Genomic DNA, 19551 nt, shown 5'->3' on the forward strand with positions numbered 1-19551 from the left:
TTCCAAGCAAATTCAATCACCAACGCTTTCTTCCGAGTACCAAAATATTTTGCGGACTCCCATGCACAGAAGGAGAAATGGCCTTCGTGTAATACGATTAACACGTTGATTTTTCGCAGGTGCCATTTGAGAATGTAACGGTAGAAAAATGATCTGAGAGTAGTTGTTTGCTCCCTCTGACAGACTCGTAAGTATGAATTTCAGAGCAGTCATGTAGATGTAGACTTGATTTTCCTCCTCCTACCTGGAGGGCTACGATAAACATAAACCCTTTAACGCATATGCTTAGCTCATATGAAGCGGGCTGCACTCTTTCCTTCACAGTAAACACAAGAAACTGGTTGATTTTAAGAAAGGTGTATTTGGCTATGAAGTGAGGCAGCGAGGACTCGTCGCGGGCGGCGTCACATGAGCGCGGCGGGCGGCAGCGTGACGATGTCGTGGCCGGCGACGGCGGCGGGCAGGTCCGGCACGCTGCGCACGCGCGCGCCCGCCTCGCAGCAGAACGCCTCCACAGAGCTGAGCGCGCGCACGTACACCGTCGTCAGCCCGCCCACCACCAGCAGGTGCGTGCCTGCGGACGTCACGCCGGCACTCTTCATCTAATGACTGCTAATGCCATCTCGCTGCAGCTTCGCCTGTGCGACCATTAGACTCACATGTTGTGTCTGCCTCTTCCTTCCTCTATCTATCCACCTCATCCTGCCACTTCTACCCGTCTGTCTCTTCCCCTGTCTCTCGATGTGTTCATCGCCTCCCCCTCTCTTTGTCTCCAGACTGTGCCCCTGCAATGCATTTCAGTGAAGCAGGATGAGACTAACCCCACAACACACTTGCCCTACAGCACGCTAGATATCAGGAGCTTGAAAATTTATTTGTCCCTGATGTTCAGCCTACTATGCAAAAGAGGTCCATATCGCAGCCAATACTACTCCAAGATACTAATCCAACATAACACACCTGTCATGCACGGCAACCTACTTGTCAGGGCCTGGAAGACTGTTTATTGCTTGACATGTAGACTGCCCTGTGAGGCAGGTTGATCTGGCTGACAGATAATGTTCTCACACAACATGCCTGTTGTGCAGGGCAGCCTATACAACAGGAACTGAAAAAAAAACACTTTTCTTGCCCATATCTACATTCCTATTAGAGCTACATGGTTATAAACCACACAGTGCTGATACTCAGAAGGACTGTTGCTTCTATATCAAATTTGGTTGAAATCAATCCAGGGGTTTGGAAGGAGATCCTGCACTTTATAAACAAAAGAACTAAAGACTTGAGAAAACACAAAAAAGCAATTAAAATTGTTAGAGAAGCCATATTGTATTAAGGTTATGTTCCAGATCTCCTCCTAAAACAATGGATCGTTTTTTACCAAACATGGTACAAATATCACTTACTGCATGGAAAGGAACACTGTGGGTGGCAAGAACCAACAACATCCTATTGAGGTGGGAGTGATGATGTGAAGGGAGAAGGAGAAAGAAACAGATGGACAGGCAAAGAGGTGGATGGAGATGGACCCAGATAGGGGGAGGAGGAGATGAACAGAGAGAGGGAAAGGAGATATGCCGGCCGCGGTGGTCTCGTGGTTCTAGGCGCGCAGTCCGGAGCCGTGTGACTGCTACGGTCGCAGGTTCGAATCCTACCTCGGGCATGGATGTGTGTGATGTCCTTAGGTTAGTTACGTTTAAGTATTTGTGAGTTCTAGGGGACTGATGACCACAGCAGTTCAGTCCCATAGTGCTCAGAGCCATTTGAACCATTTGAAAGAAATATGGGCAGAAATGGTAGGATAGGATGTGGACAGAGAGAGGCGATGGGAGATGGGGAGAGGAGATGGGGAGGGAAAGAGATGGACAGGGACTGGGAGAGGAAGCGATCATCAGAAAGAGATAGAGGAGAATATGGGCAGAGGGGAGGAGAAAATTAAGGAGGAGATAGGGGGAGGACCAGATGGGCAGAGGGAGGCACGAACAGATGGGGGAGGAGCAGATAGACAGAAAGGGGGGAGGAGGAGGTGGAAATAGAAAAGGGAGGGAGAAATGGACAGAGAGGGGAAATAAAGAAATGGAGTAACAGGTGATTGGAATTAAAGCACAACTAGGCAATAGTAGGTACTCAGGTAGTCTACCAATAAATAACACATTACAGAGATATATTGTCTACTACTGTGAGAAACTGCAGTACAGAATAGAATGAAAGTGCTTCAAGGCAACTTAAGAACTGAGGCTTTATACTCATTTACTTTCAGATTCGCCGGAAACCTACTGAAAATGAAACCTGCACTCATCTGTACAATGCTTTAGGAGGTGTTATGTAAGCACATACAGGTTGTTTCAAAAATGACCGGTATATTTGAAACGGCAATAAAAACAAAACGAGCAGCGATAGAAATACACCGTTGGTTGCAATATGCTTGGTACAACGGTACATTTTCAGGCGGACAAACTTTCGAAATTACAGTAGTTACAATTTTCAACAACAGATGGCGTTGCAAGTGATGTGAAAGATATAGAAGATAACGCAGTCTGTGGGTGCGCCATTCTGTACGTCGTCTTTCTGCTGTAAGCGTGTGCTGTTCACAACGTGCAAGTGTGCTGTGGACAACATGGTTCATTCCTTAGAACAGAGGATTTTTCTGGTGTTGGAATTCCACCGCCTAGAACACAGTGTTGGTGCAACAAGACGAAGTTTTCAACGGAGGTTTAATGTAACCAAAGAACCGAAAAGCGATACAATAAAGGATCTGTTTGAAAAATTTCAACGGACTGGGAACGTGACGGATGAACGTGCTGGAAAGGTAGGGCGACCGCGTACGGCAACCACAGAGGGCAAAGGGCAGCTAGTGCAGCAGGTGATCCAACAGCGGCCTCGGGTTTCCGTTCGCCGTGTTGCTTCTGCGGCCCAAATGACGCCAACGTCCACGTATCGTCTCATGCGCCAGAGTTTACACCTCTATCCATACAAAATTCAAACGCGGCAACCCCTCAGCGCCGCTACCATTGCTGCACGAGAGACATTCGCTAACGATATAGTGCACAGGATTGATGACGGCGATATGCATGTGGGCAGCATTTGGTTTACTGACGAAGCTTATTTTCACCTGGACGGCTTCGTCAATAAACAGAACTGGCGCATATGGGGAACCGAAAAGCCCCATGTTGCAGTCCCATCGTCCCTGCATCTTCAAAAAGTACTGGTCTGGGCCGCCATTTCTTCCAAAGGAATCATTGGCCCATTTTTCAGATCCGAAACGATTACTGCATCACGCTATCTGGACATTCTTCGTGAATTTGTGGCGGTACAAACTGCCTTAGACGACACTGCGAACACCTCGTGCTTTATGCAAGATGGTGCCCGACCACATCGCACGACCGACGTCTTTAATTTCCTGAATGAATATTTCGATGATCGTGTGATTGCTTTGGGCTATCCGAAACATACAGGAGGCGGCGTGGATTGGCCTCCCTATGCGCCAGACATGAAACCCTGTGACTTCTTTCTGTGGGGACACTTGAAAGACCATGTGTACCGCCAGAATCCAGAAACAATTGAACAGCTGAAGCAGTACATCTCATCTGCATGTGAAGCCATTCCGCCAGACACGTTGTCAAAGATTTCGGGTAATTTCATTCAGAGACTACGCCATATTATTGCTACGCATGGTGGATATGTGGAAAATATCGTACTATAGAGTTTCCCAGACCACAGCGCCATCTGTTGTTGACAATTGTAACTACTGTAATTTCGAAAGTTTGTCTGCCTGAAAATGTACTGTTGTCCCAAGCATATTGCAACAAATGGTGTATTTCTATCGCTGCTCGTTTAGTTTTTATTGCCGTTTCAAATATACCGGTCATTTTTGAAACACCCTGAATATTTTTCCCGTCTAGTGGTCACTGAATGAATATTGAAGTTTCCTGTGAATGGGTCAGTATTTTGAACAAAAAATCCAACGATGGAATATAAGTACAAGGATGACAGAGTTACAATTCCCAGCCATCTGAACAATTGCTTACACGAAGTTTGGAAAATGACCCCACATATCGGTTTGACCGCCCTTTACAGGGCTGCGAATTATCTTGCTGAGTGCACAGGGTTGCCCCAAAATATATCATCATATGAGATAACAGACTGAAAGCAAACAAACCTTCGCCTTTCAGTATCAGACACACATTATTCTTGTAGTGGAGATAGGAGCATTCAGTTTCTACACAGTACTTCAATACAATACTTCTAAGAAGGCTTGTCATGAACTTCCAATCCTAATACACTCCTGGAAATGGAAAAAAGAACACAATGACACCGGTGTGTCAGACCCACCATACTTGCTCCGGACACTGCGAGAGGGCTGTACAAGCAATGATCACACGCACGGCACAGCGGACACACCAGGAACCGCGGTGTTGGCCGTCGAATGGCGCTAGCTGCGCAGCATTTGAGCACCGCCGCCGTCAGTGTCAGCCAGTTTGCCGTGGCATACGGAGCTCCATCGCAGTCTTTAACACTGGTAGCATGCCGCGACAGCGTGGACGTGAACCGTATGTGCAGTTGACGGACTTTGAGCGAGGGCGTATAGTGGGCATGCGGGAGGCCGGGTGGACGTGCCGCCGAATTGCTCAACACGTGGGGCGTGAGGTCTCCACAGTACATCGATGCTGTCGCCAGTAGTCGGCGGAAGGTGCACGTGCCCGTCGACCTGGGACCGGACCGCAGCGACGCACGGATGCACGCCAAGACCGTAGGATCCTACGCAGTGCCATAGGGGACCGCACCGCCACTTCCCAGCAAATTAGGGACACTGTTGCTCCTGGGGTATCGGCGAGGACCATTCGCAACCGTCTCCATGAAGCTGGGCTACGGTCCCGCACACCGTTAGGCCGTCTTCCGCTCACGCCCCAACATCGTGCAGCCCGCCTCCAGTGGTGTCGCGACAGGCGTGAATGGAGGGACGAATGGAGACGTGTCGCCTTCAGCGATGAGAGTCGCTTCTGCCTTGGTGCCAATGATGGTCGTATGCGTGTTTGGCGCCGCGCAGGTGAGCGCCACAATCAGGACTGCATACGACCGAGGCACACAGGGCCAACACCCGGCATCATGGTGTGGGGAGCGATCTCCTACACTGGCCGTACATCTCTGGTGATCGTCGAGGGGACACTGAATAGTGCACGGTACATCCAAACCGTCATCGAACCCATCGTTCTACCATTCCTAGACCGGCAAGGGAACTTGCTGTTCCAACAGGACAATGCACGTCCGCATGTATCCCGTGCCACCCAACGTGCTCTAGAAGGTGTAAGTCAAGTACCCTGGCCAGCAAGATCACCGGATCTGTCCCCCATTGAGCATGTTTGGGACTGGACGAAGCGTCGTCTCACGCGATCTGCACGTCCAGCACGAACGCTGGTCCAACTGAGGCGCCAGGTGGAAATGGCATGGCAAGCCGTTCCACAGGACTACATCCAGCATCTCTACGATCGTCTCCATGGGAGAATAGCAGCCTGCATTGCTGCGAAAGGTGGATATACACTGTACTAGTGCCGACATTGTGCATGCTCTGTTGCCTGTGTCTATGTGCCTGTGGTTCTGTCAGTGTGATCATGTGATGTATCTGACCCCAGGAATGTGTCAATGAAGTTTTCCCTTCCTGGGACAATGAATTCACGGTGTTCTTATTTCAATTTCCAGGAGTGTAATTTAAAATGGACTGCTTCAGACTTTTCAGCACTTTGAGTCAAAAAAATTTTGCTTTCACGAGAGTTATGTGATACAAACTGTATGCATTACATTTAACTGTTAATCTGTTCTCTGAAAGCCTCATGCTGATGTTACCGACTATCGTGTTGGTTACTTCACTCACATTAACTTCCAAGTCTTTCAGAATGACACACGTCTTATAAGCAAGGAGAAAAATTTCTGAGTCATCTGTCATGTTTAGTGGCATTTCATTGATGTACAGTCTGAATCAGAACTCCACCGACGAATTTCTGTGATACCGTCTGGGTCTTTTGGCGTAAGAAAATCACAATCTCCGGCAGTTCATTACAAAGTAATAATGTAATTATGTTTCATTTGGTGTGTGATTGCAATCATCGCCGTTTTTGCGAAGACATAAGGGGCGATCAAAAAGATTCCGTTCAAAGGCCACACTAACCCTTCGTCTATATGTCGGTGTTTATATACCCGCATCGGAGTCGCGCTAGCTTGCATATCCGACGCAGCAACGCCCTCATACGGAAACTTTTTGATCGCCCCTTATATCTTCGCAACAGTAAATAAGTCTGTAATATGCAATAATCTAAACCTACAATACACAACACAAAGTAATGCAACAACCCTCAGACGAAACACGTACACTTTTATCACTGTGTATTCAATCTGTTTCGACAAATGCAGAACTGTTCCCTTACAGGCATTGTTCAAAATTTTGTCCGTCATGATCATGGTATAAAGGTTCAAATGGTTCTGAGCAGTATAGGACTTAACATCCGAAGTCATCAGTCCCCTAGACTTAGAACTACTTAAACCTAACTAACCTAACGACATCACACACATCCATACCCAAGGCAGGATTCGAACCTGCGACCGTAGCAGCAGCGCAGTTCCGGACTGTAGCACCTAGAACCACTCGGCCACAGCGGCCGCCACCGTGGTACAGTGTTACACCGACACTATCGATTGTCTTATACACTCAAGAATTCCAGCAATTTGTCCTACTGCTTCCGCTGCTGCGAAAACACTAGCCATCAGTGAAAATGAAATTGGGACGAAATAAATCTTTGTTGACAATATCGACCACGCTGATAACGAAAACGACTATGAAAAACTCGAACTGGCTATCATTAAAAGGAGTGCAGTCCATTATAACTATATTTGATTAGCGATCATTGTCAATCCCTATCCATATAAACTTCTAAATCCCGCTGATCGTGGAGAGAGTGATGTAGTTTCAGGCAACAATAGCTATGTGTATTTTGTCGCTGTTGTTTGCGCGCGCTTGTAACAACAAAGGGAAGGGGAAGAGGAAGGGAGGAGCGGAACATGTTTCATTTAAGCGTAGTTTTTGTGTGTTACAAGCTGTGTTCTTTTCGTGTGCTGGAAGAACGCGTTACTGAATTGTGTGGGTCACTCTAATTCCTGTGATTCAATATGCTTCACAAACGGGTATACAGTGCTGGCAATATTTGCTACATTTGCAAGCAGGTTATAGTGAAATCCCTGAGGAGCCCAATAACGTCATAGAATAGGAAGGCGTACATACTGTACTTTGGCTGTGAAATTGGTGACCAGAATAAGCCCTGAGTTCCTCATGTACGTTGCATATCCTGTGTCTCGAGTCTTCATTCGTGGTTGAATATCAAAAGATCTTCCATGGACTTTGCTATACCAATGATCTGGCTAGAACGATCAAACCACGTAGTGATTGTTCCTTTTGTATGATAACTCTATTACGACATGGCATTTCTAGAACAAAAAGTCTGCCTTGACATGTCCTAACATGCGACCAATGCCTCACTGAGACAAGCTGCCTGTTCCTGTCCCACATCATAGTGATAGTACGAGGATGGTAATGACACTAGTGCTGCACCATCACTTTAAAAAACCCAGTTCTTCGAAAGATCCTGATTTTGTGTGTAACAGTATATATAAAGATACTGACAAAGTAACACACTGTGAACATAACTGATCTAGTGAGAGATCTGCAATTTCGAAAGGTAAAGCTGACTGGTGGGGTCAAGACTACAACAATGGAATTGCCTTGATAAGACGGTAAATGTGACTGAGTTCCGTAACTGCCATATGCCATTCCTTCCATTTTTCGAACTTTGTATTTTGCAATAATGTATAGGCGTTAATGGCATTTGTGAGCATTGACTATAAAAAAATAATCAGTGGAGCTTCTTTAGAGACTCCTCTACAGTAAGTCTCAAATGAGTGTCCCTCCACAATGGCAACGTGTTACCATCAATTCCGGTCGGGTATGTAGCTTACATGAAAGAAACATATGTAACATGAAACAATTATTTTTCCTGTGATTGAACTATGACAAATTTAAATGGCAGGTTTCCGAGGATCTGAAAGTCACAGCCATATTACTTGGGCTACAACACAGCTCCACCCAATTTCGTCACTTCTTATGCCTCTGGGATAGCGACGTCAAAGCAGGTCTTTATAAAAAGGAAGATAGACTTCAGCGTCAATCACTTGAGCCAGGATCTCACAATGTTATGTACGAAGCACTTGTCGAATCCAAAAACATAATTTCCCTTGCTCTTCATTTAAAATTGGGACTAATGGAAAACTTCGTTAAGGCCATGGGTAAATCTGGGAAAACAGTTCTCTATTGGCAGGAGAAATTTCTACGACTTATGGAGGCGAAAATAAAAGAGGAGATTTTCGTTTGCCCCAGGTACGCAAATTGTACAAAGATGAGCATTTCAACACAATTCTGAAAATTGATGAAAAGTTAGTGGGGATGCGTTTCTTCAAACGTCAATAAGCTTTATAGCAAATAAGAGGGCAAAAACTATAACGATCTTGTAGCAAATCTTCTTCATTTCTACAATAGACTGGAGTGCAACGTATCTTTAAAGTTGCATTTTCTAGATTCCCATTACGACTTCTTTCCTGATAACTTTGGTGCTGTAACCGACGAGCACGGAGAATGCTTCCATCAGCACATTTCGGGCATTGAAATGAGGCACCAGGGAAAGTGGACTGCATCAGTGTTAACCAATTACTGCTGGACATTAGACAGGGGATCATCAGCAGAAAACTACAAACGCCAGGCAAAGCGGTTGCGCCTTCAGTATCCTTCCTCCGAAGGACAACACCAATGTAAATGATGCATAAGCTTATACAGGCAATAGCATAAAACTATCATAAGTTAAAAACGAGAGATAATCTTACATTTTCATTAATAATTTCGTTATCACCACACTCGAAAACATAATGATTAGCTGGCAACTCCCGAGTTCGAGTCTCGGTCCGGCACACAGTTTTAATCTGCCAGAAAGTTTGATAAAGATTAGCTGTTTTCATTCCAGTTACAAAATAAAGCAAAATTTCATTGGCTAGCAAATAGATCATTCGAAATCTCAAAAATAAGCGAATGGAACACGTTTGTTTCCAAACAAGACACACAACATGTATCGTCGACATTTGCACTGTTGTGCTAATTTTCAGTGCAATAGAGTTACAAACTTAACAGTGGCGAGAAACCACATGAAATTCAATAACACCGTTAGAAGCCGCCAGAGATCGTCTCTGAACAGCCTCTGAAAGTTCTAGCTTAAACGTAACAACAACAAAAACAGTGGATGACTCCACAGTGAGAGGACAACCTCTTTCGTGTTTTAGACGCTAGAGGACAATCGTCTGCCTCCTACTTTCTATGGAGTGATCCATTGTCGGTCATACGAGGTAATTTAAGATCCAGCATAACAAATATTTTCTGAAAATAAAACAATGGCAATACCAGCAATTTCAAAATAATTTTGGAATATAAGAATAACGTATGAATGTGTCTGATATAGACCTATTGATGAACACTTGAGACCAGCGCGTCCCTCCTATTTCACCTCCAACTTCTTTGTAGTTCCTTTCTATTAAGCCCAAACTTTACAGAGGCTCTTGTACAGAATGAACCCGACGTCCAGCGACAAAACTTCGAAGATTATTAAAGGATATTTTCTATGGTGTTATGATGGACTTGTGCCTTTGCAGTGGCTGGTTACAAATTAGTAATGTAATTACGTTTTTACCAATTTGTCATTCGAGTTATCTTTATTTCTTTGAAAGAAACCCAAATGTACTTCGCATAATACACGTAAGTCTCAGATATTTGCAAAGGAACAGCAATACGGTTTTCTTTTCTGCGGGAAGTTGTATTCACTAAAGCCATTCGGCTAATTTTTCATCAGTAATACTACTCATACTGCAGTGTATCACTGTTTACACACAGCCATCACTGTCGGAAAAACAAACCAGGCACAGAAGCGAGCAACTCCAAATGCAAGCTTGAGAGCGAAGGATAAAGTGGACATTACTGTTAAAAAGCAAGTGCCGTGAGTGAATGGAACAAGTTTGTTTCCAAGCAAGACACACAGTGCATAACGTCAACATTCGAACAGATATTGAGATATTTTCAACGAAGTACATATAGGAAGATGAATGGTTGTAAGAAATCAAACGGAATGCAATTACTCTGTAATAAACCATCAGAGACTACGGGTCCATTGCGCCAAAATTTTCAGGAAATATCTCTGAACAATGTCTGGAATCTTGTTAGTTAGTTTTGGTGTTACCCTGTACAATCCTACATCAGCGCCCGCGGAAGATAGAATGTAGCGGATAATTTCACTGAACTAAAAGTTACAAAACCACGAATGGAGGAAGGAGGGAAGATAAGAGTTTAGGACCCCACCACTGCGACCGTGATTATATGTAATTTTTCACTCTACCCAGGCGTCTGTAGAAGCTGCTTCCACCTCATGTAGAGAAGAGATGTGTGGGGGTTTGGAAGGGGGAGAGTGGAGCCAGCGATAGCTTGTAGCTCTGGGTCTCAGTGAGGTGTTGTCAGGTGAGTCAGCATCAAGAACATTGCTGTCAAGTAACAACGATCACCGTTCGAAACTCTTGTCTGGTACGAAATTTTAACTTATCAAAGACGATATACACGTTGTATATTGCGCCAAGAGTGGAAGAATATCATACCAGTAACACTGGTGAACGTATTGTGATATCAAACTCCGTGTTACACTTTTCCTCGCAAGGCGGCTAATCCCACGTCATTACGGTACAGCATGATGTCTCAACGTGTTACGTTATAGAGGAGAATTATAAAATATATTGAATCTGAAAATTTCTAGCAGATTAAAAACTGTGTACCAAACCGGGACTCGGGCATGGAGCTTTGCCTTTCGCGGATAATGTTAAGATCAGCCTTCACAGTTTTTCCGGTTCACACATTATGATAGCACCGTGGATATAACACTGTTCACAAAAATCTGGTTCGCTGCGAGTGGTATACCATTCTTTGTCGACACATTGGACAACTCACGGTGATGCACCAGTAAATCGGGCAGCTTCATTCATGGAGTCATCGTGGGTCCATCCAAACACGATGATGATATTTTGTCACTCTGTCGCGTCTGCATCTCGACCCATGTACCTACACTCATGCTCATAAATTAAGGATAATAATGATACATGGTGAAACAACGCTCTGGTGGGCGGCACTCCACATACTCAGAAGTGTGTTGGTGCATGTCGAAGTATGATGCAGCGAGTAAGTGTGCAGATGTTTATGTTTTCAGAAGTGCTAATGCTGACTGTGTGTTGGAAAATGCTCAAAGAAAACATATTAATGACGTTATGAGGCGTAGAATACTAGGGAAACTGGCGGATGGTCAAATACGTCAGGTCCTAGCACGGGCCCTCCGTGTGCCACAAAGTGCGATCTCAAGATTATGGCAACGATTCCAGCAGACAGGAAACGCATGCAGACGCTACAGTACGGTACGTCCACAGTGTACAACACCAGAACAAGACTAATATCTTACCATCAGTGCCCGCAGATGGCCACGGAGTACTATAGGTAGCCCTGCTCGGGACCTTACCGCAGCCTCTGGAACAGTTGGCTCTGTACACACGATCTACAGTTGACTGAACAGACATGGTTTATTGGCCCGGAGACCTGCAAGGTGCATTCCACTGACCCTTCGTCACAGAAGAGCCCGTAAAACCTGATGTCAAGAACACAGTAAATGGTCACTGGAACAGTGGTTCAAAAGGGTTCAAATGGCTCTGAGCACTATGGGACTTAACAACTCAGGTCATCAGTCCCCTAGAACTTAGAACTACTTAAACCTAACTAACCTAAGGACATCACCCACATCCATGCCCGAGACAGGATTCGAACCTGTGACCGTAGCGGTCGCGCGGTTCTAGATTGAAGCGCCCAGAACCGCTCGGCCACCAGCGGCCGGGAGAACAGTGGTCCCAGGTTATGTTCATGGAGGAGTCCAGATATAATCTGAACAGTGATTCTCGCCAGGTTTTCATCTGGTGTGAAACAGGAGCCAGATACCAACCCCTTAAAGTCCTTGAAAGGGATCTGTATGGAGGTCGTGGTTTGATGGTGAGGGGTGGGATTATGATTGTTACACGCACACACCTGCATGTCTTTGACAGAGGAACTCTAACATTTCAGGTGTATCGGGACGTCATTTTGCACCAGTATGTCCGGCTTTGGACTGGTGCAGTAGGTTCCACAATTCTCCTGATGGATGATAACGCACGGCCCCACCGAGCTGCCATCGTGGAGGAGTACCCTGAAACAGAAGATATCAGCCGAATGGAGTAGCCTGCCTGTTCTCCAGACCTAAACCCCATCGACCACGTTTGGGATGGTCGCTGAACGTCTTCAAACCCCTTGGACACTTCAGGAACCCCGATAGGCACTGATGCATGAAAGGGAGGCTATACTCCAGCACCTGCTCGATCACCTGATCCAGAGTATGGCAACCCGTTGTGCGAACTGTGTACGTGTGCATAGTGATAATCTCCCATATTAATGTCGAGGTACATGCGCACGAAAAAGTGGCGTTTTGTAGCAAATGTGTTTCGGGACGATTTTCTGAACTTATCACCAATACAATGGACTTACAGATCAGTGTCGTGCGTGTTCCATATGTGCCTGTGATATTAGCGCCAGTTTTGTGTAGTGTCACGTTGTGTGGCAGCACATTCTGCAATTGTCCATAATTTATGAGCATGAGTGTAGCTAATTCCAGGCAGTCGAGTGACTCACATACAACCGTTCACTGTCGTGACTCATAACGGCGGTAGTGGGTGACACTGCCCACAGTACTCCAAAAGGACAAGCGTTTTGTTTTGAAGGAGTCACAAATATTGTATGTGTGTGTCAAGGGTGTTTCTATTGGCTTCACATTAGGACAGTTGCTTCAGTAGTGGCTACTTAGTTGAGGCTTAAGAGTGCGGCAGGAAGTTAGCAAGGCTTACCTATGTAGCCAACGGCGTGTCCGTGTCGAGGAACGGAGAGCTTGGCGCGCACGCACCAGCGGCCCTGCGTGGGGTCCCAGACGTCGACGCTGTCGATGCTGCCGATGGGCGCGTCACGAGTTGCCCGCGTGGCCCCGCCGGCCAGGAAGAGCGTGTCCTGCAGGCACAGCAGCCGCGAGAAGCACACCGGCTGCCGCAGCTGCGCCGACATCGTCCACCTGGTGGCCAAAAGCTGCTAAGGCTCCGCACACCTGATTCAACAATGTTATGCGAGGTGGCTAAAAATTACTAACAAACAAAACACCAACCGAGCCAACGGTCGTGTTAATCTGAAACCGAGTGGTAATCTTAGATCGGTGCTGACAAACATTACGGCACAGCAGGGAACTCTCTGTGACCGCTTTCTTCCTTTAAGCTCAACAATCTTAAACTAGGAATGGATTTCGTCACATTATGTCTCGAAAAGTTTTCGAGATAAATATACAGCGCCGAATTTAAGTCGTTCATGTTCATAACTGTTGTAATGTACAGAAATCTTTCACAGGTTATTTTTATCTCCACGACAATCAATATGGTACAACTCAGTGAAATACATTCCCAGTCACTTTAAATACTCAATAATTACCCCTTGTTGATGTATCACGGTTGTAAGCTTCGCCGACAGCTGTGGCCGAGTGGTTCCAAGCGCTTCAGTCTGGAACCGCGCTGTTGCTACGGTCGAAGGTTCGAATCCTGCCTCGGGCATGTATGTGTGTGATGTCCTTAGGTTAGTTAGATACAAGTAGTTCTAAGTCTAGGGGACTGATGACCTCATATGTTAAGTCCCATTGTACTTAGAGCCATTTGAACAATTTTTTGTGACCTGCGAGCCATCTGCAACAGCGTCTGGGCGCAAATGCATCTGTAATGAATTTTATATTGATGTTCCCTAACTCCTCTGTGGTCCCACATAGACAAGCCCTGTTGATTTTGATCTGGTGCTCTCACCGAGCCTTCTCATCGTGCAGGAAAAAAAAATTATGGAGGAATTTGTCATCTTCCAGTAACGGAAACGAAGGCCATGTCTTTGAGTAACTATAGATAAGATTCGACTGTTATTTAGCTTTTAGCTGAACTAGGCCCAGTGACACTGTCACAGCTTTGACTATACGCATATTGCTTGACAAATGGTCAAGGTAACAGGTAGGCAGTTCTGAGGTTGCGGTTGATAATGGAAGAAAGACTGAAGAGAAATCAAGACACGTCCATAGGATTTGTCGATCTGGTAAAAGCGCTTAACAATGTCAAATGGTATAAGATGTTCGAAATTCTGAGGAGAATAGCAGTAAGCTATAGGGAGAGACGGGTAACATGTATTACCTACAAGAACCAATAGGGAACAATATTAGTGGATCATCAAGAACGAAGTGCTCGGATTGAGAAGGGAGTTAAGACAGGCATACAGTCTTTCGGTTCTGTTGTCCAATGTATACATCGAAAAAGCAATCATACAACTAAAAGATAGGTTAATGATTGGAATTACAATTGAGGGTGAAAGGATATTAATGATAAGATCCGCTGATGACATTGCTATCATCAGCGAAAGTGAAAAAGAATTATAGGACCTGTTCAATGGAATGAATAGTCTATTGAGTATAAATATTGGTTGAGAGTAAACCGAAGAAATATTGACTAATGAGGAGTAGGAGAAGTGAGAATAGCGAGAAATTTAATGAAGTAGATGAAGGAATTCTGCCACATTTTGAAGCAGAATAACACATAAGGGACGAAGCAAGGTGTATCAGAGCCAAAATAAATTTGCTTTACACCCGCCTTAATTTCAGTAAGAAATTCATGAGAATATACGTTTGGAGGACGGCAGTGTATGGTAGTGTACCGTGGATCGTGAAGAAACCGGAACACAAGAGAGTCGAAGCATCTGAGATGTGGTACTACAGTAGAATATTGAAAATTAGGTGGACTGATAAGATAAGAAAAGAGAAAGTTCACAAAAGCGGCGAAAAAGGAAGTAGTCGTATGGTGAAACCACAGACTTCACGAAGAGTAGGATGATAGGGTATGTGTTGATGCATGTCCGCCCAAGCTAAGACTTTTGCGCTGTAGATGGTGCACTGCCAGAAGAGACTACTGTTCTAGGTTTTCTGTAAACATAGTTCTGCTGCGGTACGGGTAACAAGTACATCACAGTGTGCCATTGAAATGATGCGGCAACTGGAAAGGTTCTCCAAAGCACCAGTACGCTCGACAGTACTATTCATGTGAGTAAAACGTCTAAATTTCACACAAATCCATTGCGAAATTCTGGTGATGTATGAAACATTGCAATGTCGCTCTGAACCGTGATGAAATGGAATCGAAATTTAACCAAAGCCGCACGTTCGTAGGCGTCGCTAATAGGAAATCCAGACCTTGTACCACGCCATGTCCTTCTTTTCGTGGCACAGGAGCGGATTTCAGTCGTCTAGGAAATGAACGGTTGGTAGAACGTTCCGACTGTTGTTTGGAGAGGCTTGGTGATTGTGATGAAATACAGTGCCAAGTATCTGCCTCACTTCAAAGTATAATGTACAACTCAATAACATTTGCGTGGTCCGCCAGCGTGTGACTTACTTTTTGAAGTGCCCTCGCAAGTCGAACAACTGTAATTGTTTGTTTCGTGGGGAACCATGGTAGTGAAAAATCTAACAGTTTCGCTTTCGAAATAATTTTGTCATCTTATACAACCAATTACATGTGTCTTTTATCATACAAGGTATTTCTCTCACTGAGTACAGCCGCCACGTAATAGTTTTCGCAGATTTGATGTACAGGATTAATGAAAAGTCAAGCTGTGTATAAATAAATTAGAAGCAGTTTGATCGCCATCTTTTTAATGGTGACCGGTTTCGATCTTTTTATCAGATCATCTTCGGACCATGAATGTCTGCCGGAGGCGATGGCGCATGGCAATCCACTTGTTTGTGGTTGGTGGTGTACTGCAGTACTGATAAAAAGATCGAAACCGATCACCATTAAAAAAGATAAGCGATCAAGACTGCTTCTAATTTATTTATAATAATTACAGATCGCTGTTATCCTATATAAGAACTGTGTTCATTAAAATGTCAAGCTGTGTATATCTGATGAAAATAAGACCCTCAAACTTAAACTGAGTGTACAAGTTGGTTATGTGAGTGATAAACGTGGCTACTATAAATGTGGAACCATGACATACTCCTAGAATTCGTTGTTACACTGTGTCGAATGTCAGACAAACATTTGTTTGTTTATGCCGACCATTTTTGTTTTTTCACTACTATGGCATCAACAATGGGTTTCCGATTTTATCTGTGATGCTACACGAGTGACGGAACATGTATCGGCTACCGTAAACAATGTTGCCGTTTGAATAAAATGGTCCTAACGTTGGACGTAATGTCATATGTAATGGGATATCTGGACGAGTGTATTCGCCAGTATTGCAATGCAATATGCTTGTCTGTGTGGGGTAATAAATATTATTCGTACAAATATCAAGTTGTGAATTTTATGTGATTGTCAAGATGGTCATCGCTATCCGCGCCGTACTTCAGCGTGCCAGTAGTTTGTGTGTGCTTACGCGTTGCTGCGGGGGTCGTAGCACTCGACGGTGTCGGTGATGGTGTGCGAGCGCTCGCCGTTCATGCCGCCGGCCACCCAGAGGAGCCCCCGGAACTGGGCGGCCGCCAGACCCATGCGCGCCTCCCGCATCGGTGCCACGTACTCCCACACGCCGGACACAGGGTTGAAGCGCTCCACCGACCGCAGCACTCTGCACGAAAACAGCCTAACTTGGTACGTGTATCTGGAAACTGGCACGCTAAGGTCAGGTCGATCGCAAACTATTGGATTCAATCGTAAAGCAACATTTTCTGCAAAACAGAAAAATACCTAAACACAAGATCTTCCATTGTTTATACATAATTGCTTGAGAACACTACGGCTGTCTTCGTAAAGGTCACTGAAGAAAAAGCTGCAAATAGAAAATTTCTTGGATCAACTATTTGTCGGACAGCAGTAACTACTGTACTTTTGGGCTTAGGCCGATCGCCAAGTGGCAGCGAGGATTTCTCGAATAAATTTGACAGTTTTGTCCCACAGTATAACAGGATATTCGATGAAACTTCATGGCAGATTAAAACAGTGTGCCGGACCGAGACTCGATCTCGGGACCTTTGCCTTTTGCGGGCAAGTGCTCTGCCATCTGAGCTCCCCAAGCACGACTCACGCCCCGTCATTACAGCTTTACTTATGTCAGGTCCCGAGTTCGAGTCTCGGTGCGGCACACAGTTTTAATCTGCCAGGAAGTTTCATATCGGTGCACATTCCGTTGTAGAGTGAATATCTCATTCTGGAAACAACCCCCAATATCCTTTCTTTCAGGAGTGCTAGTTCTGCAAGGATCGCAGGAGAGCTTCTGTAAAGTTTGTAAGGTAGGAGACGAGGTACTGGCAGAATTAAAGCTGTGATGACGGGGCGTGAGTCGTGCTTGGGTGGCTGAGATGACAGAGCACTTGCCCACGAAAGGCAAAGGTCCCGAGTTCGAGTCTCGGTGCGGCACATAGTTTTAATCTGCCAGGAAGTTTCATATCAGCAGACACTCCGCTGCAGAGTGAATATCTCATTCAGGATATTCGATATTTTCTGGTTTACAAAAGTTTTCATATTATTTGAAAGATATTCACGTTTTACATACTTGAGGAAAAGTTTTGCTTCATACATTTTAGCGTAGAGGTCTGCGTTAGCGTTCGTGACACGGTGACCAACGAGCTAAGGTAAAGACGATGGACACATTTATTCACATCTCACGTCACGTTAGCTAGTGATTTGGTTGTCAATACCAAAGACCAACATGGCACAGTAATGAAATATTTCTATTCCTATGGTGGCTAGTATTCGACAGATTGTTGTTCTTAGCTTAGATCATAATGAAAGTCATATTACATTTTATATTTAAAAAGAGTGATAATGTCCAATGAAGTCATTCTTTCTTTTGTAGGATAATGACTGCATTTACTTTTTGATTAAGTAACTACGCTAATTATAACAGTATACGAGTACACATTCTCTCTGTCAGTACAAATGTACAGAACTTGGATGAAATTTTGTACGTACACTTGGTTTCTTAACTCTACCTGAAAATATATCAACCAAATTCCATCCAACTCCAATAATTCGGGGCTGATAAGGAAAATTCGTTTACTGCTGGAGTGACCTGAGATAGTTAACCAAAAAGAAAATCCAAACATCACCCAAAAAAAAAAAATTTGCTGGATATTGCCATCAGTTTTCATTTATTTATTTTTTTGTAATGAAGGGCATAGTTGTCATCGCGATCTAGGCTAAGAAAAACAACCTTCACAATAATAGACGTCATAACCTTGGAGGTATTCCACTAAAGTACCACCAAGTTGTTTGGTACAGTCGACCAAATTACAAACGGCTCAAGCTCTCCCCAGTTAAAATTTTCGGAAACATTAAATTATTTAAAAGAGTGTTATTATTTCTTTTTCTTGATAATATCCACTTGACAAGTTTATTGCTGCGAACTACATAAAAATCAAACCGATGTTTGGAGGTTGTTGTGGTAACTTCCTTTATTTGGTGTGTGTAAAATTAACAGGCACTGTGATTTGTCTACACTACACGACTACTCTGAAACTCACACCTAAGTGCCTAACAGAAGGTGTTCGAACCACTTCACACTATTTCTCTGACGTTACATTCTCAAAGATCGCGCTTCAAAACCAAACACTTTAATGTTTTCGCGCGAATTCTTATTTTTCTTCTTTTATTACGATAACTACACTCCTGGAAATGGTAAAAAGAACACGTTGACACCGGTGTGTCAGACCCACCATAATTGCTCCGGACACTGTGAGAGGGCTGTACAAGCAAAGATCACACGCACGGCACAGCAGACACACCAGGAACCGCGGTTTGGCCGTCGAATGGCGCTAGCTGCGCAGCATTAGTGCACCGCCGCCGTCAGTGTCAGCCAGTTTACCGTGGCATACGGAGCTCCATCGCAGTCTTTAACACTGGTAGCATGCCCCGACAGCGTGGACGTGAACCGTATGTGCAGTTGAGGACTTTGAGCGAGGGCGTATAGTGGGCATGCGGGAGGCCGGGTTGACGTACCGCCGAATTCCTCAATACGTGGCGCGTGAGGTCTCCACAGTACATCGATGTTGTCGCCAGTGGTCGGCGGAAGGTGCACGTGCCCGTCGACCTGGGACCGGACCGCAGCGACGCACGGATGCACGCCAAGACCGTAGGATCCTACGCAGTGCCGTAGGGGACCGCACCGCCACTTCCCAGCAAATTAGGGACACTGCTGCTCCTGGGGTATCGGCGAGGACCATTCGCAACCGTCTCCATGAAGCTGGGCTACGGTCCCGCACACCGTTAGGCCGTCTTCCGCTCACGCCCCAACATCGTGCAGCCCGCCTCCAGTGGTGTCGCGACAGGCGTGAATGGAGGGACGAATGGAGACGT

General features: G+C 45.1%; 1 protein-coding gene across 1 annotated transcript in view; it reads right to left on the minus strand.

The window, feature by feature from the left end:
• Window positions 1-404: 404 nt before the first annotated feature.
• LOC126280670 (uncharacterized) overlaps window positions 405-19551 on the minus strand; it is a 283317-nt gene continuing 264170 nt past the window's right edge. The window contains exons 19-21 of the mRNA XM_049979787.1: window positions 16634-16825; window positions 13036-13253; window positions 405-574 (exon numbers count right to left, since the gene is read on the minus strand). Of these exons, the coding sequence (XP_049835744.1) occupies window positions 405-574; window positions 13036-13253; window positions 16634-16825 (580 nt within the window). The remainder of the gene's footprint in view (window positions 575-13035; window positions 13254-16633; window positions 16826-19551) is intronic.

Source organism: Schistocerca gregaria, chromosome 1 (assembly GCF_023897955.1).
Source record: "Schistocerca gregaria isolate iqSchGreg1 chromosome 1, iqSchGreg1.2, whole genome shotgun sequence".
Taxonomy (NCBI): domain Eukaryota; kingdom Metazoa; phylum Arthropoda; class Insecta; order Orthoptera; family Acrididae; genus Schistocerca; species Schistocerca gregaria.